General features: G+C 29.4%; 1 protein-coding gene and 1 pseudogene across 1 annotated transcript; one reads left to right on the forward strand and one right to left on the reverse strand.

Moving 5' to 3' along the window:
- Window positions 1–9,281: 9,281 nt before the first annotated feature.
- Window positions 9,282–9,617, reverse strand: LOC124828859 (protein transport protein Sec61 subunit beta pseudogene; annotated as a pseudogene).
- Window positions 9,618–19,434: 9,817 nt separating this feature from the next.
- LOC124828856 (cyclic nucleotide-gated ion channel 4) lies at window positions 19,435–25,425 on the forward strand. The gene is made up of 7 exons (XM_047302242.2): window positions 19,435–20,111; window positions 21,277–21,492; window positions 22,815–23,128; window positions 23,942–24,050; window positions 24,176–24,412; window positions 24,562–24,648; window positions 24,783–25,425. The coding sequence occupies exons 1-7, from the start codon at window positions 19,563–19,565 to the stop codon at window positions 25,296–25,298; spliced, it is 2,028 nt and encodes a 675-aa protein (XP_047158198.1). The 5' UTR covers window positions 19,435–19,562; the 3' UTR covers window positions 25,299–25,425.
- The last annotated feature ends 339 nt before the right edge of the window (window positions 25,426–25,764 follow it).

Here is a 25,764-nt window from a genome sequence, read left to right on the forward strand (position 1 = left end):
TATATATCCTAAGGTTGAAATTCGTTGATCTTTAACCATTAATTTTTGTAGTCAAATTTAAACCATTACATTTGACTAAGTTCTTTCACATGTTTAGTGTAACAAGCAGAATGATTCATGGGCATGTGGCTACTACATTATGTCATGGATGAAGGCAATCATCCGAGCAGAAATAAGATGAGATTGGATTGAGGTAGAAATTTACATTTGAAAATCTTACAAATATTAATAAACTTTTCACATTAAAATGAATATAATAGTAAATTTTCCTTGATTTTGCAGCAGTTCAACACTACCTCTATATTGTCAGATGCAGTAATAAAAATGATAAGAGAGGAATGGGCATAATATTTGAATAAATATTTTAAATAGCTATAGCTTTAGGTTTTTCCTTTGATGATAGTAGCATTTGCTTAGCTTTTAGTTTTACTTGTGTAGCTTTTTGAATTCATGAATTGATAATAGCATAGTTTAAACTGTGAATAGATGAATATTGTGAATAAATGAATGGAAAACTGGATTCTTTTAAGTTTTGATGATAACATTAGCGTCTTTTAGTTTTACTATTTAATTGGACTTGATGAATTGATGATATCATGGTTTAAATTAATTAATTCTATGAATATATGAATTGGAAAACTGGTTTCTGTATTTTAGGTTTGGTAAAATGAGCTATAACGAACAAAATTTAAAAAAAAAATAACGTGACGTCTAGCTATACACTATTCGACGTTCATATTGAATCTTAACGTTGAACTATGCACTGATTGACGTTCATATAATACAGTTGATGTAACAATCAAAATGCAACGCTGGGCGAGAAACTCTAGGGCTTAGCGGGGTAACGTCAAGCATAAACTAGTTCGACGTTAAACTTATGTCAAGCCTCCTCATGTATGACGTCAAATTTTCATTTAACTATAAATATTTATTCAAATATTAGATGTCCTTTCTCTGCTACTCGACGTGTATATAACGTCGCCCTAAACAAATCGACGTCAACATTACGTCATACATCTTTGTCTTTGACGTCAACTTTACGTCCCCTTCCTATACATTTGACGCCAAATCTTCCCTTAAATGTAACTAGTTATTTAAATATTAGACGTCAGTGGATATAAAAGCGTAACGTCGAACGGTGGGTGTTTGACGTCAAAATTACGTCTCACGATATGACGTCGAACACAAATATGTTGTTAAAAGCCAAAATTATTCGACATTTTGTTTTTGCACCGTAAAGTTAATAGATGAAGTTGAGCACAAGTAACATAATATTATATTATTGAATTGTGTGACAATGAAAATGTTTTGCATATTGTAAGTAATATTGTCTTTTATTCACAAACAAAATGCACAAATTATCTATTTATCTAATAAGAAGTTGTAGATGAAAGAAATGCAAACATATCCACCCATTCATAACGATAACGAAAACTTGTTATGAAAATACAAATATGAACAAATTTAAAATGATGACAAAGGTAGTCAATATCAATAAAAATATTAAATATTAAATTGATCCTACATGATCTATCAAAGAAAATAAACAACATGAATAACAATTAATAAAACATGACAAAACGATTTTATTAATTTAGACAAAATCTCACATGAAAACTTCATTTTAATGTTTAGTTTTTTTTATTGTACACTCTTTTTTTCTTGTTAAAAGTACACCAATTTATTTATTTATTTTTTGCTATTATTTCCGTGCATGAGAGAAATTTAAGGAAGAAAAATAGAATATTATTATCTTAACTTGATATTTATAAAAAACAAATATCATAATTTTTTTAACAAATTACATTATTGCATATTACTTTGTTTAATCTCTTTCTAACATATCTTTTATTCTCTTGCTTTTATGTCCCTCGTCTGTTTCAATCAAACCACACCCATATTTATACAAAGTTGTAGTGGATAGCGCTACTTTTAATAAAGCCAGCTAAAAGAGAAAACTAAAGGCCATAAATATCTATGAAAAACATATTAAATAATGAATTATATAATTTATTTATTAAAAATAAAATTTTAATATTAATTTAAAATATTAATGGACTGGAGGATTAAAAGTATAAATTAGTTATAATTATCTTGTGGCAAAAGATAGAAGGTCTGCAGTACTTGAAAATTTTATTTGTATGTTTTAAAATTTTCAGTCTCTAATGAAATTAAACTGGTTACAAGATATATACAACAACTCTACACAAAAGTATTCATAAACTTTAGGACCAGTAATTTAAATATTCCTTCATCATTAGAAAATAGACTATAGACCTTCGTTTTCAACTAGAAAATAGACTATACAGTAATAAATTCTGTCGATGACAGTTTATAGGATTTTTCATACCTATACCTATAATCATATAAAGATGATTTAGAGATAAAGTAGGTAAAGAAAGTGACACAGATCGGAAGATCAATTTCTTCCATTAACAATTTAGAGATCTGTGAATTTGGAAGAAAAAGTTCTGGATTCAATTTTTCCACTGTTAGATATAAACAAACTAATTACCAATAAAATAATATAAAAAAAATTAAATTTAAATTTTATTTAAATTTAACTTAAAATATAAATTATATTTTCATTTTAATTTTTTACATATAAATAAAAATAATATAATACCTGATTTACTTATATATATAATATTAAATTATCTATTATTCATTATTTTTAAATATTCGTTTAAAATATTCACTTATTAAATGAATTTTATATATAGATACTTATGGATATAAATATTTTTTTTAAAAGTCTCACGTTGACTAGAGATAAGATCAATTTATAATATATAAGTGAGGTGCAAACCTTATTTTATAAGCCAGTTTTGTGAAGATAAGTTAGACTTAAAATTCACTTTCTAATATTTTTGTCACTTTTTAGAAAATAAATTAAATCTTATAGATATAATCATTTTACCATTTTATATATATATATATATATATATATATATATATATATATATATATATATATATGAGAACAAACGATATTTCATAGACTTATTTTATAAAATTAAGTTATATTTATAATTCATTTCTTAATATTTTTTTAATTGAATACAACACTTTTTTCACAAATTGATTTTAAAAAATTATATTAAATTTTTTTATCATAATTATCAATTATGTACAGGACACCACCACACCACCAATAGTTGTAAGTGATAATAACGAGCTACTTTTGCCAACTTTTTCTAAACAAGTATAAAAAACAATCGTTTCTAATGATAAAATGGTCAATTAAGATATTTAATTAACACAAATTAAATTATTGAATAAAGAATAGTGAAAGTTGAGTGATTGTACATAACAATGCACAGATATAAACATATATATATGAGAAGTCTTGTATTATTACAAAGCTACATATTGAAGAGTATGAATGTGACCTTCAAGTTGAGCTGGCATATATGAAAAACACTGTTGTTTATAAATTATACAGGGTAATGAGTAGTAGAGTAGGGATGAAAACAACACAACTAATGAAGAAACAAACAAAAGATGAAGTTGCTCCGAACCTCAGTCTGTCGAACTTATCTGTGAATGTGCTCAACCCTTTTCAAACGTAACTACCACTGTCCTTTCATCACTCACAACTTAATTTCTTTCTGGTGGGGTCATTATCCAAAGCTAAATATCCCTTTTTTATTCGCTAATCATTTTTATCTACTTAAGATGCAAACACCTCAAGTACTATATGTTTACACTAATTAATATACATATTCCAAATGAGATTGCCATAAACACACAAAAAACGTGCATAATGTGTTTGCCAATAGTGAAAGATGGTTGCTAGAACTTTCAAACTAGCTTTTTTTCTGTTTGTTTCCTCTTGATAAGCATTAATTAACCTGATCAGTAAGAAAAGGTTACGATGGAGGATTTTCTCAGTGAAACTGCTACCTCTCTTTTTTATATATATATTCTGAAAAGAAATTATTAGATACAAAGTTTGCAGTTTAGGCAGAACGCTAACTAAATTCAACTCTCATTTTGATGATGGCCAATTATGAACATGATGAAAATGGTAGAGTGATGAATTATTAATGTGGCTGGACCCCTTTGATAGTAAGAATCTTTTGATTAAACATGTAACTTTTACTTTTTTAAATTATTTGATGGGGGAGAATGAAAAAATCACAGACTTGGAGTGATGATTTTCATGAATTGAAGTGGAAAAAGTTTATTTTGATGGATTCTCATGAACTAATTGGCAGCACTTTTTTGGTCAGGATTTACTTGTAGGGCTGTTCAGTAAAAGTGATGAAACTCTGTTTTTCATCATAAAAAAAAAAGTTAAGCATGTAATGTAATCAATTATATTACTTAAATAATATATATTTTTAAATATATTCTTATGTAATTAGTTATATATATATATATATATATATTTTTTTTTTTCTCTGGTATACTCTAATTTCAAGATACTCATATTTAATATTAACTTTGATATTTAAATGAAGAGAAGCCAAATAAAAACTTAAACATGGTGTTAAAGAACAATAGAATAAGCATGGGGTTGAATAAGTGTGGAATGAAATTGAAAATGAAGGTAAACAAAAAAGAAGAGAAAAAAAAAACTATATTGGACGTCTTCATTTTCACTTCCTTTTGAATCTCATCTCATGTTTGTTCTTATTTTGTTATTCAATCTCACCTTTCTTTTTTATTCTTTTAATATTGTATTTAGGTTTTTATATTATTTTTCTCACTATCATAATACAAATCACTATGTTAACCACAAAACTCGTTTCATATTAACAACACAAAATAAAATGTGGAGACAACTAAGGTAATATATATGGCAAGATAATAGTCATATCATCAAGTCAACAAAGAAATTAAAAGATAAATACTCAATTAAAAATATAAAGTTTTTAAATACTTAATAGACAAAAAGGAATTAATAAAGACTCAATTAAAATACTTAAATTTATTAAGAACTTGAAACTTAATTAAACCTTCAATAAACCAAATATATTTTCTATTATTTAATTTAATTTTCCAGATGTAAAAGTGTATTACACATTTTATTTTATATCTACTTAATATTTTTATCTTAAACTTTTATTGACTCAAATGGAAGGTCTTTTGTAGTTGAACTTTTCTTTAGTCTTCAATAATCTAATTGAAGTCTATCTTTAAGGAGTCTACAAAGTTCCGAAAGTAATTTTTATTCTTCTCACACCTCATTTAAATGATGCTTATTTGATAAAAACATTTAGTTCCATCTCACTTATGGTTTTTATTAGAAGTCAAATTACCATTTTTCTTTCTTTCTCAATCATTAATAACCTAAAAATACAAATACAAAATTTTTTCCTAAAGTAAGGAAATAATCCAAAATTAAATAACAAACATGAAAAAAAAAAACTTGGGAAAATTATCAAATTTAGGTACAACTCACACAAAAATTAGAGTTTGTTCAACAACATGAGACTAAGGTACATGGTCTACATGACTAGCTAAATGAACTCATTTTTTATCAACAAACAAAAACTAATAACAATCATTAGAGTCTTAATCCTTGAAAAATCGAGCAATGAATTCGAAGTTTGAGAAGATATTCACACCTAGAAGTAGACCATTGACCACACCGTTGTCCAACTGAAGGAACAATCCACATTAGTATCAACCCCTTAATAAACAACTTCACAAAGAAAATTATTGAAAGGTATTATTCTTTCACTCTCGAGGGCTTGATCATTAACCTTCCACCCAAGTGGAACTGTCTCAAAATTGAGTTGTACAATGACTCTAAATGTACATTTAAAGGCATAGTTAACCAAGTTCAATCTAATTTTTTGAAACCGTTGTACATTGCATAATCTTTCCAACCACAATAATAGGACTAGCTTTGTAATGGTATTGCACCTTGCTACAAAATTTAATAGATTCATTTGAGATATTATGTGCAATATTTACAACAAAAATTGTAGTTGATAAGCTAATGGAAACTAACATGGTGGCATTGGAAAACAATAAACAAGAAGAAATAAAGTTACTCTAATAGAAGAAGGACCACTTTGTAATCATCAACCTTCATCTAGCCATCACCACATACACAATACTAACAATCATACGTCAAACTCCTTTCTTGAACAACTTGTTTGCCAATCTACGAAAAGATAAAGACAATATACTAGAATCACATGACTACAGAAGATAATCTCAAGATGAGAAAGAAGTTGAGAAAGAATGCCCAATCCCTTTCTTCAAATGCACAAAAATTTAGTAGAGTCAAAACAACAATGAACAATGAGATACAAAATTATTCCACTCAACATAAATTGAGACGCTATCATACAAGAAAAGTTCAACCTTAAGCTACTACCAATTCCTTAAGTCTCCCTTCTCCCATAAATGTCAACTCAACAAAAGATGCAAATGCCATCAAAGCATCAAGCACATAACCAAATAATGTTACAAGGTCAAAGATATAATTGCATACACCATGCACTCTAGAGATCTTGTTCATTTTGTACAAAATGGAAACAATGCAGTAGGTTAAGGATAGGGAGAATGAAGTAGAAGGCATGACATATGGTATAATGTTGGATTATAAGGTAGAAGTTGTAGAAAACATCAAGATGACAATAGGAATAACCCCAACTAAGAGTAGCACCAACATGCTGATCAAATTTACTAAAATCCTAGAGAGTTCAAAGGGGTCCTCAGCAACATATATGATGGATTATGTACGGAAGGGAATTCAAACCTCAAAAGGAGGAGACACCTCCAAAGCAAAAATAAGGTTGATCTGGTCACCAATATCTTTTCACTAAATCACATTTTCAAGTAAATATTTCAATAGTTTTATTATTTTATCCATTACAACATATAATTACTTTTTTATCACCACATATTAAAGGTCTCAATTTTTTATATAACTATTTAAAATTAGGGGTGTGAAAGTGAGTCAATTCAAACCAACTTCACATGGGTTGGCTCACTATAGATTAGACTAAAAATGAATCAACTCAACCTAACTTAATTTTTGGTAAGTCAAAATTTTGTAACTCACTAGACACACTACAAGTATGGATTAATGGATTGACTTACTTAAAAATATTTTGTTCTTTCAATTTATTTAACATATTTATTTTAGTATAATCAAAATGGATTGACTTAACTTATTATTTTCTAACACTACAATTAAAGTGTTTATCTATTTTATCAAACATTATTATAAAGTTAGTAATTTAAAAATTAAAGTCTCAATCTAATAACTTGACAAATGAATAAATCAAAAATCAAAAAATATTCAAACATTATTAAACAATATTTATGTATTTAAAAAGATTAAATTGTCAATTCATATATTTAAAAATAATAAATAATTATAATAAAAGCTTTTACTGACTAAAAACCATTTAACCAGCAAATTAAATGAATTGGTTGAATTTGACCCACATGTAAATAAAAACTATTTTCCCCCCTTCTAGTTTAAACATGTGTTATTTTTACATCTCTATTTAAAATGCTTTAATATTATTTAACAATCAAGTTTTTAATTTAATATAATAATAACACTTATTGCCTTTAATATCTTTAATATATAACTTATAATTATTCATATAAAATAATAATGTTAAATTAAAGATCGAACAACTATATCCAAGGGTTTTCTATAACATTTTTGAACTATTATATTTTCTACTCAAATGAAAAATATATAATTTCATACTAATTAAAATATCACTTAAATTTATTTGATTTCTTATACCACACAAAACAATATCTATATCTATATCTATATATATATATATATATATATATATATATATATATATATATATATATATATAGATTTTCAAATTGATTATTATATATATTTTTCTCATGTTTTAGTGTAATAATTAAGCACATAAATCATTTAATATTTGATGCAAATATCACTAGATGTTTATACAAGGCCAACAAAATTAATATCTTATATTACAAGCAATCAGATTGATGATTTTGAAAAAGAAAAATAGATTGATTGATTTAATGCTTTACAAAGATGCTACACCTTTAAACAATGCTTCACACAATCACAAAAGCCAAGAATATCATGTTGAATAATGCTTCATTCACACTCGACAAAAATATATCCTACTCCCAAGTTCAATCTCATAAAGCAAAATATTATCTTCAATCTCATTAAAGACACTACAGAACAAACACTTGTATCATCATTGCAAAACCTATTACCACAAAATAGTACAACCTTACACATAAGACAAATTCTTTTTAATTGGGAATAACCTTAAAAGATTTAGGTTGTATCAGCTTATTATTTTTTTTCTAGTTACCATCACCCTCTTCTTGATTGACCAGTGGTTAATAATGAATATTTTATAGTGAAAGTAATTACTTTTTTAGAAAGTGATAAGTGCATGTGATTAGATATATAAATAATTTGATAATAGATCGATAGTAAATAACATCATAGAACCAACCACTCTCATTAATATAGATTCTAATATTATTCTATTAAAAAACAAATTTAAACTTTCATTTTCATCTACTCAAAGTCAAAATGAAAATTGTTTTCCATAAATTTATGTTATTGTTAGTTTAATTGTAGCCTTCAACGATCTCTTTTATGCAAGAGATCATTTAGGTATGTTAGGTTAATGATTAATGTGCAACTACGTATTTTTATTTTATTTTTTAGAAAAATAGATAAAAGTCTCATGCAACCACGTGTGCACAACAATTCAGTCAAACATTAGTGAATGCTAATATTCTTCTAAACTTTGGTGGTTTTTAATTGTATTTATAAAAAATAGTAAAGTTACTTTTTAGTTTTTACAAAAAGAAAAAATTGTAATTTAAGATGATTTTTGGTTCTAAGAATTAGTTTTTTCTTCTAAATTTAGTTTGGTTTAATAGGTTTGGAGATCCCTATATCTGCGGGTTCGTTTCAATTGGGTCCTCCAATTTTGGAAGTGATCAATTGAGTCCCTAATTTGGTCAATTTGATTCAATAATAGCATTTTCGTTAAATGTAGTTAACGACGTTAACTTTTTTAAGCCGAGGCATCCAGGTGGCACCGTTTGAGCTGTATAGGTGGATTTTTAAAATTTTTAATTGTTAAATATATTAATAAATGAAAATATAATTAGAAATTATTAAACATATTAAAGCAATGTTTGCTATTTTGGGGTAGCTTGTGTTTGAGAAATTGGGGAAATCTACGAACTTAGGGTTCGTTGCTGGAAATGGCATTGTGCTGGCATTTGGGAAGATACTTGTCACGATCTCCAAAATCGACCTAAATCTTTTCTCTTCTAAGCCTCCCTACGCACAAAGTACAACTTTCCGATCACATGAAGGATAACAACAAATGCTATAAAGTCAATGCTTATTACAAGAACCACATTTGGGGAGATCTTGAGTCTAGGGGTATCATCAGTGTAAAATTGGAGCATAGTTCCAGTTGCTCCTCCAGAGGCCCCACCACCGGCTGTTCTCCTCCTCCTCATGTTTGTAGTAGCAGCTACACTTCCTCTTGGGGGAGTTGTTCCACCTAAAGCCATTTTCTGAGACAAAAGTTCCATACATACATTAGGAATCTTGAATTAAAAACAAAATATAAAACCTAAAAAATCAACTACTACAACTAAATCTTCTCACAGCTAACTCGGTCGCCCCTCCAGAACAAATACAAACTCGAATTAGTTAGATATAAGTAAACCAAATCTCAAGTAGTCACAAATCACAAATGAATAAAAAAGCAACGTATATCTTATTCAAAATAGGAAACATTGCTTTAATATGTTTAATAATTTAATATGTTTAATAATTTCTAATTATATTTTCATTTATTAATATATTTAACAATTAAAAATGTTAAAAATCCTCCTATACAGCTCAAACGGTGCCACCTGGATGCCTCAGCTTGCCACCTGTTAACTGTATTTAACGAAAATGCTATTATTGAATCAAATTGACCAAATTAGAGACTCAATTGATCATTTCCAAAATTGGAGGACCCAATTGAAACGAACCTGCAAATATAGGGACCTCCGAACCTATTAAACCTTTTAGTTTTAAAATAAATTAGATTCAAGATTTGCTTTCATGTTTGAATTAATTTAATTATATGTTGTATAAATGATATAGTGTTAAAAACCATAATAATACTGATGATAGTAATGATCCTGTTTGCAATTATAGGAATAAATAACAATAATATTAACGTGATAGTAATAAGATGGGAATAATAAAACTGATAATAGGAGAATGAAAATATTTTTTATTAAATATAGTTAGAGTATTTTTGTAACAGCCCAAAATATATAGTATAAACTATATAATTACTAGTCAACATCATAATATGATAGAACAGTTAAAGATTTGCAAATAAGGAGTTAATCTTACAGTCATCCAAAATGACTATAAAATTTAAAACCTTATCTACAATAGAGTATTTCAAAACTATACAAAACAACTAGAAGATCCTAATTAAACTAAACAGCAGCGTCATCACCCTCCAAGGCCTGCTCCAAAGGAACCTCATCTACCTTTGCCCACATCCAAATGGATGATCATTGCAAAAGAAAACACCACACGAGCAACATAGAAACACAAGCAGAAGGGTGAGCTAGATATTCAAAGATCATACAATTATAATAACATGTAACATATAAAGTTCACTCCAACAACGTATACTAGTTCACACATCCTAACATGTTATATTTTAGACACGACTCGTCCGGACTTAGAATGATTGCCGAGCTATGGCGAGTCGTGCACTCGTGGTGGTCTCTACTACTTTGTAAAGTCATTGCCAATGAGTTTCACCCTACCACACTCACGAGGTTAGCTGTTCCAACCTTGAGGCATACTGGAAGCCCCCAAGACTAAGACCTCCTGCTACTCCTTACAACATGGTTCAATCCTCTCTACTTGAGAATGATTGACCATTGGAGTTTCAGGATGATCCCCAAGACTGAGCTCCTGCATTCATTCTAAACAACCTAGAATCTCACCTAGAGATTCTACCATGAAACTTACTTTCACCACTTTGAATCACATACTTTTATTTGGAATTGAATTCATAATCATACTCAATTATATACTAACATCCACCTTCAAACATAATTCACAATACATACTACAATTAGTTTAATCAAACTCAATACAAAGTAATTAAATAACAACTGATTTAAACCTTTCGCCCTGCGCACCCAATTCGCAAGGCGAAACCAGGAGTCCCTCGTATAGAGACTAGTCTCGCTATGCGAATTAACTCACAGAGGTGCCAGACCTCAACCTCTCGCATAACGGCTCCAAGTCGTCATGCGAAAGTCCAAATAGAGACCAACCTTCCCAACCCACTCACTACGCGACCTTTTTCGCCCTTCGAATAAAATCAGGAATCACTAGACAGAGAGCAACTCACCCAACCATTCGCACAACGCCCAAACTCGCTGTGTGGATGTCCAGACAGAGAGCAACCTCTCAAGTCATTCGCACAGCGCACCAACTCGTTGCGCGAATGCCCTTGGCAGAGAGCAGCTCGCCATAGCGACTCGCTATACGAAACTATTCGCACAGTGAGTTTGCATAATCTGCAGAACGTAATTCTGCAGATTTATGCAACTTAAACACCAATTACCTATTCTAACTATTTTCCTCAACTTCTAACACTCCTAGATTGTATTATACACCTAATTAGACTTGTTTAAGTGATTCTAAACATGTCTTCCACCAATCTAAAGAGATTATGAACCAATTCCTACTCTAAAACATTCAATTCCACAACTTAGAGACCCAAATTCAATTCTACCACTTTGCACAGGTTTTTGGCCATTTACAAGACTCACACAAGTCACAAATGACTTACCCAAAATGCCTAAACAGACCAAATGAACTCCTAACCTCTAATTCTCAAATTCACTACCTCACATCCTCTAAAATGACCTAGAACACTACCAATTCACTGAACTTTCTCTCTAATAGCTACTATAACATAATACAATCATCTAACTTACTCAATTACAGTTGCACCACACATCTAATCAATTCACAAACAACATTTCACAGTTTCCTCAATAAACATTTCAAATAATACCTTATTTAAACTACACAAGAACATTGTTTCAGCTCAAACAACAACAAAATGCAGAGTTCATTACACACACCTATCAAACTTCTAATTCAAACAGAAATCTAGCTCCCCTTACCTCAGAGATCACAGCACAGCTCACCGGATCACCTCTACAGTACCTTGCACCGCAAGGAAACTCAACAGAATCCTACAAATCACCAATTTGTGATCAAGAACAACTCTTATAGCTAGAATTGGATAGAGAATGGATGAGAAAACGCACAAAACACATGCAAGCAGCAGAGATTGCATAGATTAGGTTTAGAAACAGCGGAGAAACAGGGATGAACAGCTTACCCGCTAGAATCGAGAAATTGATCGGTCAGTTATGACACCCTCTATGCCGTGGACGTTTTGGCACTTCCTGATCGTCAATCCAACAACTTAGTGAGGAGAAAAGCTAGAGAGAAGGCAGAGAACGGAGGTTGTAGAAAGATGAAGTGATTTAGATAATGAACTGAGTTTTAGTAAGTTATATCTATATTATACTATTATTTTAAAATTAAGAAGCTCGTCTCATTATTTTAATCACCTTATCTACTCTATTACTCTTCCAGGTTCTTACAATTTTTAAATTAAAAATAAATTATAATCAACACGTATTTTTTTTTCTATTTCACATTTCACAGTTTTTATTTTTATTTATAGAAATCAATGAATTAAGAACAAATTCATATAAAATACTACATCTTTTATCTAAAACTTTAAATTTATAGATTTTTTTTATACATTGTTTACTTTTTCTTTTTTGTTCACCATTTAGATCCTGATATCAAATTTAAAATTAAAATTAATTCTTCCTGCATATTCCACTGACCTATTTGTGGGACTGAGTTAGGATTCTGCCTATAACATGTTTTTCACCTTTTATGTCTATGTGTGCAGCTTTTAAAGCTTTTAAATAGTTTGTTTGATATGTGAGAAATTTATCATTCTTAACTTATTGTATGACATTATCACAAATAATTTGATAGGGAAGTGCAATTATTATACTTTAGTTAGACAGTTTTTATAAGAAAATTAATATATATAATCTACTACGTAACTCAACATATTCATTTCCACTTTTTTATTATTCTACTATTATTATTCCATTTGAGATTGCTAAAGCATTAATTAATCATTATTTACATGTTTAAGCTTATAATATTTTTGTAAAAATTATTTACTCTTCAATGTGACAAGCAATTCCTATTCCAGTCATTTTCTTTTTGTCTATTGTTTTTTAGAATATATTGTAATTTTTTTCATTTAAGTTTGTTTAAAAATGGTTGAATGCTAGATGGAATCATCTCAGTTAATTTTTATTTAATTTATTAATTTTTAAATTTTTATTTTATTTGTTAATAAACCTTTTAGTTAAAAAAATAGTTTTAATTGAATTTATGTTTAATTTGCATAAAATATACATTATTTTATTTCTATTATATTTAAAAAATCTAATAACATGCCAACCTTCATATTATGGTAATCAAACAGGGAATGTGTTAACATAAAATCCTAATAACAACATATATGAGTCTATATGATTTAGTTATACATATGGATATTGTTCTTGCTTTCGAGAATTTAATGTAAAAAGTACTTTATATATATATATATATATATATATATATATATATATATATATATATATATATATATATATATATATATATACTTTTTTTTATCTACTTTATATCATAAAATATAATATATAATTTGGAGACGGAAACATTTATTATATAAACATATGAACTATATTACATCAAAGACAAAAATAAAAAAATTGAGAAGATATATTTAAACGCCTGAGTCTTCAAAACTCCACGTAAAGTAAGTTGGGGGTAGGGTTATAGTAGATTTGACCCTTCAAAGCTAAATTAGTGTATTTTTAATTATTCATTTCACTTGTTTTATAATAATAGTTTCTAATTTGCATGATATTTTTCTAATATTTTTTTAAAATATAAATAGATAAATATTGGTTTTATAACAAGCTATTCAAAATAATATTTTAATTATAATCATATTTTAGATATATCATTTCATTATTTTAAAAAGTTGAAAATATAATACATGTTAAGTTTTAACCTTAAAATAAGGTAATTTTGAAAAAAAAATATTTAAAATAAGTTGCTTTTTTATAAGCCCAAAAATTACTTATATTTGAATACAAGTAAAAACACATTTTCTTTTAATTCTTTTGTTTTTGAAATATTTTATAAATTTATTTTGATAAACTATTTAAAAAAGATTATATATAAATGAACTTTTAACTTATTTTTAATTTTGACATCTAAAATAATAATAAGTACATTTCATTTAAAAAAATGTTTTTTCTCAAAAGAATCATGCATAAAAAAATATCAAATAAGTTATTATTTTTATAAAACAATGCTAATATAACAAACATTTTTATATATCAAAATTGAATAAAAATACATACAATTTTATAAAATTAAAAAACATAAGAAACTAAATATTAATACAATTGTAAAATTTGATCTAGGAACACATTACTAATGGATATGATTGAGTTACAACATCCACTAGGTTAACTTAATAAATATTATTAGGAATATATTATTAGAAATAAAATAGTCAACATGTTAAAAGAAGGTTCATTTCTAGCGGCTGGGCACCCCTTTCCAAGCATTGGGCGTCCTTTTTTAGGCTTTTGAGTCTTCCAGTTTTAGATTGTTCAGTGATTTCTGATGCACTATTTTGGATCTTTTGATGTGTGTGTAATGGTTTCACGTGGGTTATGTTGTGATACATGAAGGTTTATGTGTGTGTGTATATATATATATACATACATATATATATGTATGTGTATATATATACATACATATATATATATATATATATATATATATATATATATATATATATATATATATATATATATAGGTCCATTTCTGGCGTCTGGGCACCCCTTTCCAAGCATTGGGCACCCTTTTTTAGGCTTTTTAGGTTTTCCAGTTTTAGATTGTTCAGTGATTTCTGATGCACTATTTTTGATCTTTTGATGTGTGTGTAATGGTTTCATGTGGGTTATGTTGTGATACATGAAGGTTTATGTGTGTGTGTGTGTGTGTGTGTGTATATATATATATATATATATATATATATATATATATATATATATATATATATATATATATATATATATTGAATGGAAAGTTATGGAAATGAGATCCAATGAGGAACTTTTTATTGGAGGTTTCTAGTATTGTTAGTATGAATGTAGGGAGCTTAGTCTTGGGGTTCTCCTGACACTCTAATAATCATTCATTCTCAAGTAGAGAAGATTGACACATGTGGTGATAGTAACGCGAGGTCTTAGTCTAGGTGTTTCTAGTATGGCTTAAGACGCGGTACAGATTAACCTTGTGAGTGTGGTAGGATGAAACTCATTGGCAATGACTTTGCAAAGTAGTAGAGGCCACAACAAGTGCACAACCCGCCATAGCTGAACATTCATACTAAATCCGGATAGTCCAGTCTAGGTCTTGGTATGTTTAAGATGATTGGATTATGATATGTGAATCATGTTAAGTGAGTAAGATGTTATCACTAGTGCATAAATGGCCTTTAACATCACGCGTATAATGTCTGACCACTGAAAATCCAAAGTAAAAAAATGACTGGTAGCATTTTTTTAAATAAAATGTCATTATAGAAGTTGGTTCCTCCAGGGTCAGACGTCAAATCCTCCTATAGACATCGGCCCCCCAAATCAGACATTTAATCCTTCTTTAGACGTTGGCCCCCTAGATCATACATCAAAAAGGTCCGAAAATATCTCATTTTAAGCGCCAATATTAATTTTTTTTACGACATAGACGTTGGGCCCCCCAAATCAGACGTCAAATCCTTCTTTAGTCGTCGAGCCCCCCAGATCAGATGGTAAAAACATTCAAAAAATATCTCATTTTAAGCGTCAATATTAATTGTTTTTATGACATAAATGTCGGTGCCCCCAGATAAGACGTCAAATCCTCTCCTAGAAGCTGCAAAATCAGAATTGAAAGGTCACTTTTGCAGACATTAGATGTCAAACATAGCAGGAGCCGACGTCTAATACACATTAGGCATCAGATCCCCCTTCATAGACGTCAATAAGCTACGAAAGTATCCCAAAAGTAGTGTCAAAATGATTTTTTTTACCAATTAGACGTTGGATCTAGAGGGTGGCCGACGTCAAATGCCCTTTTAAACCCCAAACACTCAGAATGCGAGCCTCACTTTCTTTCGCGATTTCATTTGAGTTTTTGCTTCGTTTGCGTTTGCCAGTTACGCGTTTTCTCTCTCGTTGGGTTCATCTTCTTCCTCAACTTTCTCTCGTTCGCTATTAACGTTCAGGGAAGTTTTCTTCCACTTTGCACCGATTATATTACGTTTGGAACTATTATCTTTCATTTGCATCGATTAAAATTCGTTTTCATTGGCTTTTGGTGCAGTTCTTGGACGCATTCTAGGACAATTGTGGCGGCGGTTTTCGAACCGTTATTGTGCGCATTTTTCTCCTCACTCTCACAGTAGCACTTGTCTACTCCCTCACCTTCACGACGACGAAATGTTTTTTAAAAAATAAGCCTATAAATTGACGCCGGTTGTTCTTACAACAGACATCAATTATCATTTGTTATGAATGCAATAGACTTGAATTGGCGTCTGTTCAAAGACAACTGATGTTAATTTACATCTCCTACTATGACATCGAACATTTAACAGACGTCAAAAGCCTGAAATAATAAACGTTAAAAGTTATTTTCGTGTTAGTGTAATGTATTATATGAATTGTTTTTGTATCACTAGCTTACCCGTTTTGTTTGTGTATTATTTGTATGTTCTTGTGCTTTGGTTTTGACTATGATCATCTGGTAGGTGTGAGTAGAGGACAATGAGGTGATTGTAGAGCAAGCTTTAGAGAGAGAACCAACATATGTTTAGTTTTCCTTAAAATAACTAAAATGTATAGTTTTTGCTTAGTTGACTTGTGTATAAAGTTTGTTTTATGATTATGTTAGATGACAGTAAATAACTTTATATTTATGTGGATTGAATCTTCTATTTTATTAATTATGTGATAGTTATAATCTAATACTATATAATGGGATGTTATAATATATATTTATATATATATATATATATATATATATATATATATATATATATATCACATTATGTTAGATTGTTTTTTGTTTTATGTTTTATTTATAAATACATGTTCTATGGATAATTGGATGATTCAGATGTTATATTGTTTTTTTAATCAATGATTGGATGATTGAGATGCACATTATGCAGGTTTGTATGTTGTTAGAAAATGTTATGCAGGTCTGTTTGTGCTGTGAAAAAATGTATACATGTTTCTTTGGTTTGATAACCAATCCAATTTTTCTTGACATTTGCGTGGAACTTACCGAAGGCTTATACCCTTTGGTAATTACCAAAGGTTTATGCCCTTCGGTAATTACCGAAGGCTTATGTCCTTTGGTCATTACCGAAGGCTTCTGCCCTTCGGTAATTACCGGGGGCCGTAACTCGTCGGTAATGGTTAGCGACAACATGTTTACTGACGGTCTAATAGCCGTCGCTAAGCCCTCGGTAAATTGTCATTATCGACGGCTTTTAAATGTTACCGAAGGATTCTGGCCTTCAGTAATGCCCTCTTTTTTTTTGTGTGTGTGTATATATATATATATATATATATATATATATATATATATATATATATATATAAATTAATTAAATTAAAACTTAATTATAAAATTAGAAAGAAAAAAAATATGTAAAGCAATTATTTACATTAATAAAAAAACTAGTAGTAAAACATCTACATTAAAAATTGATTATAAATTTTTTTATTAAAAGTTATAGATTTCGTTGTAATATTTTATTACTTGATTTTTAATTAAATTTAATAGATTAATAAATTTTGATATTTTAGTTAAACTTTTATTAAAATATTTAAAATATTTTACTTTTGATTTTTTATCGTCAAATATTATTATTATTTTTAACATTGAATTTAACTTAGTTTTAAAAATAAATAAATATATAAAATAAAAAATTAAAGAAATTAAAAATATTAATATAATAATACTTCATCCTTTTATAACAACAAGATTTAAGTAATAATATTTAAATAAAATAATAACTATTTGAACCATTTAACAAAATTATTTGTAGTAAATATTTAATAAAAATATCATTTTTATGAACCTATTAAAATTTAATTACACTTTTAATTTATTTAACTTAAGTCAATTCATTTTAGGATAACAATAATTTCCAGAAGTTTTTCCGGTTTTCGGACTATATTTAAGAATAATGTTTTTATCAATATACTTTGTTGTTGACAAGATATGGAAATATGTACTTCACTTCAAGAAAGGAGCCAGACTGGCATCATTATCTTTTTCCGTTTCCTGGGGAAAATACTTTTTCTTTTCTTTAATTACTATTTTTAAAATTTAAATAATTATTCATAATAAAAAATTATTTTAATTGTATTATTTGAATAATTATATTTTAAATTTAAATTAATATTTATTATAATTTTTATTATTTTATTAACTATTTTTCTAAATTTAAATAATTACTTACAATAAAAAATTTATTTACACAATATTCTTTATAATATTTTTATTTTTAATAATTAAAATTTATTTTATTTATATCTATATTCTAAGTTTTAAAAATATTAAATTTTCCAATTTTACGCTTTTAATTATTTCTTTTAAATTTTAAATAATTATTTATAATCATACATAAATTTAAATAAATATAACTTAAAAACATCCTAATATAATATTATAATATTTAAATATTTACACTCCATATAAATATAAGTTTATGATTTATCAAATAGTCACACTTAGAGACAACTGTCGGTCGGACACGGATAGTGCCTACCTGCAACTCGATCCGTCGGATAAAATTGTATTCGCTATCCGACCCGTTACTCGCTGGATACCCGTTTAAAAGATACTCACGAGTATTTTAAAACCTGCAAGTACCTGCGGATATGGCAAAAAATAAAAAAGAAATATTTAATACATATTTAAAATAAAATTTAAATAAAATTAGAAAAAAAAAGAAATATATATATATATATATATATATATATATATATATTTTTAATATATATATAAATTAAAATTTAATTTTAATTAAATTTAACTTAATAAAATATAATTTTATTTTATTTTTAATTAATTTAATTAAAAAATATATAAATTATTTTTATTTTAATTTTTTAAAGATAGCGAATATCCGCAAAGCAGATAGTAATAAATATCCCGCTACGAATTTTAGCCGCGGCCATTCGCGGATTGCCATCCCTGGTCACACTTCTCTCTCTTACCCACCTTCCTACTTCAATTATTATTTATGTCTCTTATGCTAATTAAATTCTCTCTCTTTCAAGAGAAACCTCACCTCAGTTCTTCACTTTCTCTCTCCTATGGCCACCTCTCACTATGTTTCAGACTCACGTGTCTCACGCATGCACTACTCCTCCACCGATGACGACCAAGATGATGATGATGAGGAGGAAGACGAGGAAGACGATGACTTCAAATTCTACGACACTAATGTCGGTGCCGAAGACGAGCCCAAGAAGCCTGACATCTTTTCCGGCAGCAGTTTCTGGCGGGAGTTCGGGGTGGTGCTGGATCCGCGAGCCAAATGGGTCCAAGAGTGGAACAGGGTGTTCCTCCTGGTGAGCACCATGGGGCTTTTCGTGGACCCTCTGTTCTTCTACGCGCTGTCCATAAGCGACACATGTATGTGCATCTTCATCGACGGCTGGCTCGTGGTCACCGTCACCGTGCTTCGGTGCATGACCGACACGTTGCACGTGTGGAACATGTGGCTCCATTTCAAGATGGCTAAACGCTCTTCTTCTCACGCCAGAGACTCTCACGCCTCTCGCGGTGGCTATGCTCTTCGCTACCTCAAGGCTAAGAGGGGTTTCTTCTTCGACCTCTTCGTCATCTTCCCCATTCCCCAGGTTAGTCCCCTCTTCTTCTTCTCTTCTTCCATGTTTAGCATGGCTGAAGATTCAACAATGTAGAACTAAATATCACCTTTTATCATATTCTTTTAACTCATGGTTATGACGGAGTACATGGCATTCTGATAAGCAGTTTTACATTATAAGTTAATATTACTAAAGTTAACAATTTTTAAATTATTTTATTTAAATTAACGAAGTGTGTTTTAAGAAAGTGATAATTTCAGAGGGGAGTGAAGTTTGAGGTTTGGGACAGTAGCAAGGGATAGAGGATACGACAAATTGCATGCAACCTCTTGTTGTTTTTATGCATGGCGAATGCGATGGTTACCGGCGTTACACCTCATCATGTGAATGATTTTTCATGTCATGTCTGCACGTGACAGTGTTTAATCTCACAGGTGTTTTTGGTATATCACTGAGACCAGTTTTCCCTGCACCTCCAAATATTCTTTCTGCACCTTTAAAATTCCAATACTACCCCTTTCATTATATGATTAGTGATTCCTCTAATAACTGTACATCCATAGAATTAATTAAAATATGTCTTTCTAAATAAAGACAATGGGTGCCTTGGAAATACAAATTAAACATAATGACTATAGTTGTTAAATTTCGGAGTTAATTTTCTTAGCTGTTATCTTATGTATCTTTGCCTAATTTGTATTTGTTCCTTCTTTAAAAAAAGTTACATTCTATTTGTAGATATGACTTCACATTACTAATAAATGTTATTTTATTCTGGAATGATTTCTGTGAACGTCCTAATCTAATCATCACGATTTCAATAAATGAATCCACCTAAATGTTCATTAATTCTTTTATAATTGCACATAAGAACAACGTATGAGCTGGTTAATAAATCTAAAATGATTAAAATTTATTTTCTAGCATAGTGTAATCACCTACTACGTTAGCACCACATAGCTGCATGCTGTTTCTCTAGAGGACACGTGGACCTCAAGCTTGCTGCATAACACTGAGCATGTTTCAGATATTTTTCTGTCTAAAATTTATTTTTACTACATGTGTTATTTAAGGAAGTTCTCACTTGCATTATTAAACTATATATAAGAATTTGTATATATTTCTTGAAGTTTCGGATAGTGATTATGATTTTCCAAATTAATATATAGTTCCATAATGTTTTTCTGATATGCAGATTGTGTTATGGGTGGTAATTCCGTCTCTTTTGGAGAAAGGATCAATTACGTTAGTGATGACAGTGTTCTTAATCATGTTTCTCTTTCAATATCTTCCCAAAATTTATCACTCCGTTTGCCTCTTGCGTCGCATGCAAAATCTTTCTGGCTACATTTTTGGAACCGTTTGGTGGGGCATCGCCCTCAACATGATCGCGTATTTTGTAGCTTCCCATGTAAGTGTCATGTACCTTAATTTCTTTTCATGCAATGTTTATCTCTATATAGTATACAATGTTTTTGCTAGCTTTCGGCCACCTTTTTTATATACTCACAAAATCAAAATCTCTTTTACATCCACCTCACTACTCATCAAAATAGCATTCTTCTTAACTTACATAAGAATAAGCAAACTTTGGTATTATAACAAAAGGTATTTTTTTCAAGTTTTGGAAAAATAAGCTTAAAATATAACTTAAAACATTAAAAAGAGTAGTGTCTTTTAATTTATTTTTGTGAGTTTAGTCATCATAAAACAATTATTTAGCTTGTAGTTAATCAATTTTAAACACTACAAGAAAATTCTTAAATAATTATTAATTTTAGTGACTAAAAATAATTAGTTACTATAATTATTAATTTAAATACCAATTTATATACAAAATTTTATTGTAATTAAAATAATTTTATTATGAATAAAAAAATTATAATTCATTTTTAAATTGGTAAACTAAAATAATTTTTATTATAAATTCTTAATTAGTCACTAACATTAGTTAATAAAGTTTTGACTTCAAAAAAAATTAGTTTTTAATTAGAAAATTAGTCTCTAGATTGATTTTTAAACATATTTTTTTTATCACCAAAATTAGTTATTATTTAAAAAATTTCTTATAGATACGTTTAAGTATGTAAATCCGTCTTCTTCTTTAAAGAAGCAAGCGTTTTATATTAAAAAAATTATGTTTCTTATATTTCACTGTGAAATTAATCATCATAATGAAGACAATAAGACCAAAGAACATAAAATATTATTCATCAATTTATATCTTATATCGTTCATGTTTTATTTTAAGAAGCGTTTTAAACGAACTCTCTATTTTTCTCTATCATATATGTATAAATATTTTGTTTTTATATTTTAATTCTTTTTTGCAGATAAAAAGAAATGCTCTACCCCCTTATAATTTTCCAAAAGTTTTATACTTAGAACATTTTCTTAGTAACAATTTTTTTGCTGAAAAAAGGCTTCCACAATACTAGAGGAGTTTACTATTAACTAAATTATCAACAAATAAAAACGAAAATTCACCTAATTAAAAGCAGGGGATATAGAGCTGATTAATCACATCTTAGATTTTCAACTCCTTGGATTATGTTCCCCATATAGGCCAACAAGCAGATAGCCATTATTTGCAAACAACTATAGAATCAACGTCCAATTGAATATTACCCTTCCAAAGTTCTTCAAACGAAAAAAAAAATATTATAAAAAAGCATTGCTCTCTTCATATGCATGGTATTTTTTTCTTAACTAGTTCGAGTTTTGTGTATATAGGCAGCAGGGGCGTGTTGGTACTTGTTAGGGTTGCAAAGGGCAGCAAAGTGTTTGGAAGAACAGTGTGCAAAAACAGTAGGTTGTGGCTTGAGAACACTTTGCTGCAAAAAGCCTATATACTATGGAGGAAGTAGCATTGTAAGGGACAAAACCAGATTGGCATGGGCTGCAAACAGGGAAGCAAGGTCTACTTGTTTGGACACTGCTGATAACTACGACTATGGTGCATACGCATGGTCTGTTCAACTCATCACCAACGATAGCAGATTGGAAAAAATACTTTTCCCTATCTTCTGGGGCCTAATGACTCTCAGGTACCTATCACCATTTTTTTTAATAACAATACTATGACACACTTTTACATATAATACAAGAAGAATACTAGAAGAATAAATTGACGATAGAAATGTAAATTTTTATATTTAAAAATAAAACAGAAAGTAAAAAGTAAAAATGTCAAATTATCATTTTTCTTTTTTTTGTGGTCCAATCCTCCATCATTTCGCATATGCTTTTTGTTTGTCCTCTTTTGACCATCCTTTTCTTGTTTTTACATACCTTTATCTTCCTCTTTCTCGACTCATCATCACCTCTCAAACTGACACTTCAAATCTGGATTATAAAACAGTTTTTTTGATTAAATATCTATTGTAGTCTCTCAGTTTGAAAGTTTTGGCACTGTAGTTTCTGAATTTAGAGAAATATTCAATAAATTTTCCAAACTGAAATTTGATTGTTACACTAGCTTTTACTAGACGTTTTTAGTTATAAAAAAATTAGAGGTTGGTATTACAATAGAAATTTATTATCAAAAACTAAAAGTAATATATGTAATATTTTTCCTATTTCAATTATTACCACCCTGTAGTGTGTCACAAATAATAGGGTTCTTATAACAAAAGAACATGTATATTGATGTTGGGGTCACACAATTGTTAGGTATATACGATGATAATATGGTCGACAAAAGAAAACACAGACATTGCACATGGTACATTTATTTCAGCGCAAAAAAGATCAAATCACAGAGAACTATTATCCACGTTGGTGTATAGTTGTTGCTTCATAGTTACTCACTAACATAATATCTCCTCTCTCACTAATATTTTAATGTTTGATGTGACCAGCACTTTCGGGAACCTAGAGAGCACACCGGAGAGGCTAGAAGTGATTTTCAACATAATTGTGCTGACTAGTGGCCTCCTTCTAGTGACTATGCTGATTGGAAACATCAAGGCACGTTTTAAAACACAATATAAAAACAATTCAACTGTTGATTACTTTATTGTTCATCATGCATGTTTGTTTAATTATTGGTTGGTGATGACAGAGAGTTGAATGTTTTATCTTTGGGTACGTAGGTGTTTTTGCATGCGACGACATCAAAGAAGCAAGCAATGCAACTGAAGATGAGGAACATTGAATGGTGGATGAGCAAAAGGAAGTTACCACAAAGTTTCAGGCAGCGCGTGAGAAACTATGAGAGGCAGCGTTGGGCTGCCATGCGAGGGGTTGATGAATGCCAAATGATAAAGAATCTCCCCGAGGGACTAAGAAGAGACATCAAGTACCATCTCTGTTTGGATTTGGTGAGGCAGGTTAGCTTCAGAAACCTTTCATCTCATCTTTTCACTTCATTATAAACCATGCTGTCATGTTTTTCACTAGTTACCATGATGTTTTTGCACTGTAATTTATTGCTTTTTAATGTTTTTCTGTCTTTCTCATACTTATAACATTTGCTCAGGTGCCACTGTTTCAGCATATGGACGATTTGGTGCTAGAGAACATTTGTGACCGTGTGAAGTCCCTTGTATTTCCAAAAGGAGAAACAGTGAGTTGTAAAAACCTTTAAATTCTAAAATTACTGTACAAATGCTTCTACCATAACCTAGAAAAAAGAGTGTATCAGATGATGTGTTACATAAAAGAAGGAAATTAGGTTATGATTATGCATGGTACATGCAGATAACGAGAGAGGGAGACCCAGTTCAAAGAATGTTATTTGTAGTAAGAGGTCACCTTCAAAGCAGCCAAGTTCTACGAGACGGGGTGAAAAGTTACTGCATGTTAGGGCCAGGGAACTTCAGCGGCGACGAGCTTCTTTCATGGTGTATGAGAAGGCCGTTCATAGAGCGTCTTCCACCGTCATCAAGCACTTTGGTAACACTTGAAGCGACGGAGGCATTTGGGCTAGAAGCAAAGGACGTGAAGTACGTGACGCAGCACTTCAGGTACACATTTGTGAAGGAAAAGGTTAAGAGAAGTGCAAGGTATTACTCACCAGGGTGGAGAACTTGGGCTGCAGTGGCCATTCAATTGGCATGGAGAAGGTATAAGCACCGTTTGACTTTGACATGTTTGTCCTTCATAAGGCCTCGCAGACCTGCCTCAAGGTGCACTTCCATGGAGGAGGATAGACTTCGTCTGTATACGGCATTATTAACCTCACCAAAGCCTAATCAGGATCACTTTGACTCCTGATCATAACCATGCAAACTGCAATGCAGTTTTATGTACATGGATCTCCACTTAACTTAAATAAGATTAAAGGGCTAATGTATCCTGTTTATCTATAACTATTATATATATTTTTATCTTTCTCTTCTTATCACATCATATCATATAACTTGTAAACTAATAATTGTTTTTTTTTCCGACAAGGTGTAAATACATCTTCGGTGGTCATAAATTAATTGTTTGCTTTAGGGTGTTATTTTTTACTTAAAATATATATTTTTTAAATTATAAGGACTTAAATATAAAAATGTCTTAGATATATTATGTTTATCTTTATCTTTTATCTTTAGTTTGTTTTTATTCCTTATTTGTATTTTAAACTTAGTAAATATTTCTTCTATTATAAATAGAATATATCCTATGTGTATATTCAACATAAGAAAGATTAATTTCATACATAATTTTACAATATATTCAACATAGTATCTAG

The sequence above is a fragment of the Vigna umbellata genome, chromosome 6 (genome assembly GCF_029865625.1).
Source record: "Vigna umbellata cultivar VRB3 chromosome 6, Vumbellata_1.0, whole genome shotgun sequence".
NCBI lineage: Eukaryota > Viridiplantae > Streptophyta > Magnoliopsida > Fabales > Fabaceae > Vigna > Vigna umbellata.

Coding starts and splice junctions, on each gene's coding strand:
- LOC124828856 (XM_047302242.2), top strand. CDS start 19,563: ATGGCCACCTCTCACTATGTTTCAGACTCACGTGTCTCACGCATGCAC. Junction 21,493..22,814: donor CGTATTTTGTAGCTTCCCAT/GTAAGTGTCATG, acceptor TTGTGTATATAG/GCAGCAGGGGCGTGTTGGTA. Junction 24,413..24,561: donor GTTTGGATTTGGTGAGGCAG/GTTAGCTTCAGA, acceptor ACATTTGCTCAG/GTGCCACTGTTTCAGCATAT.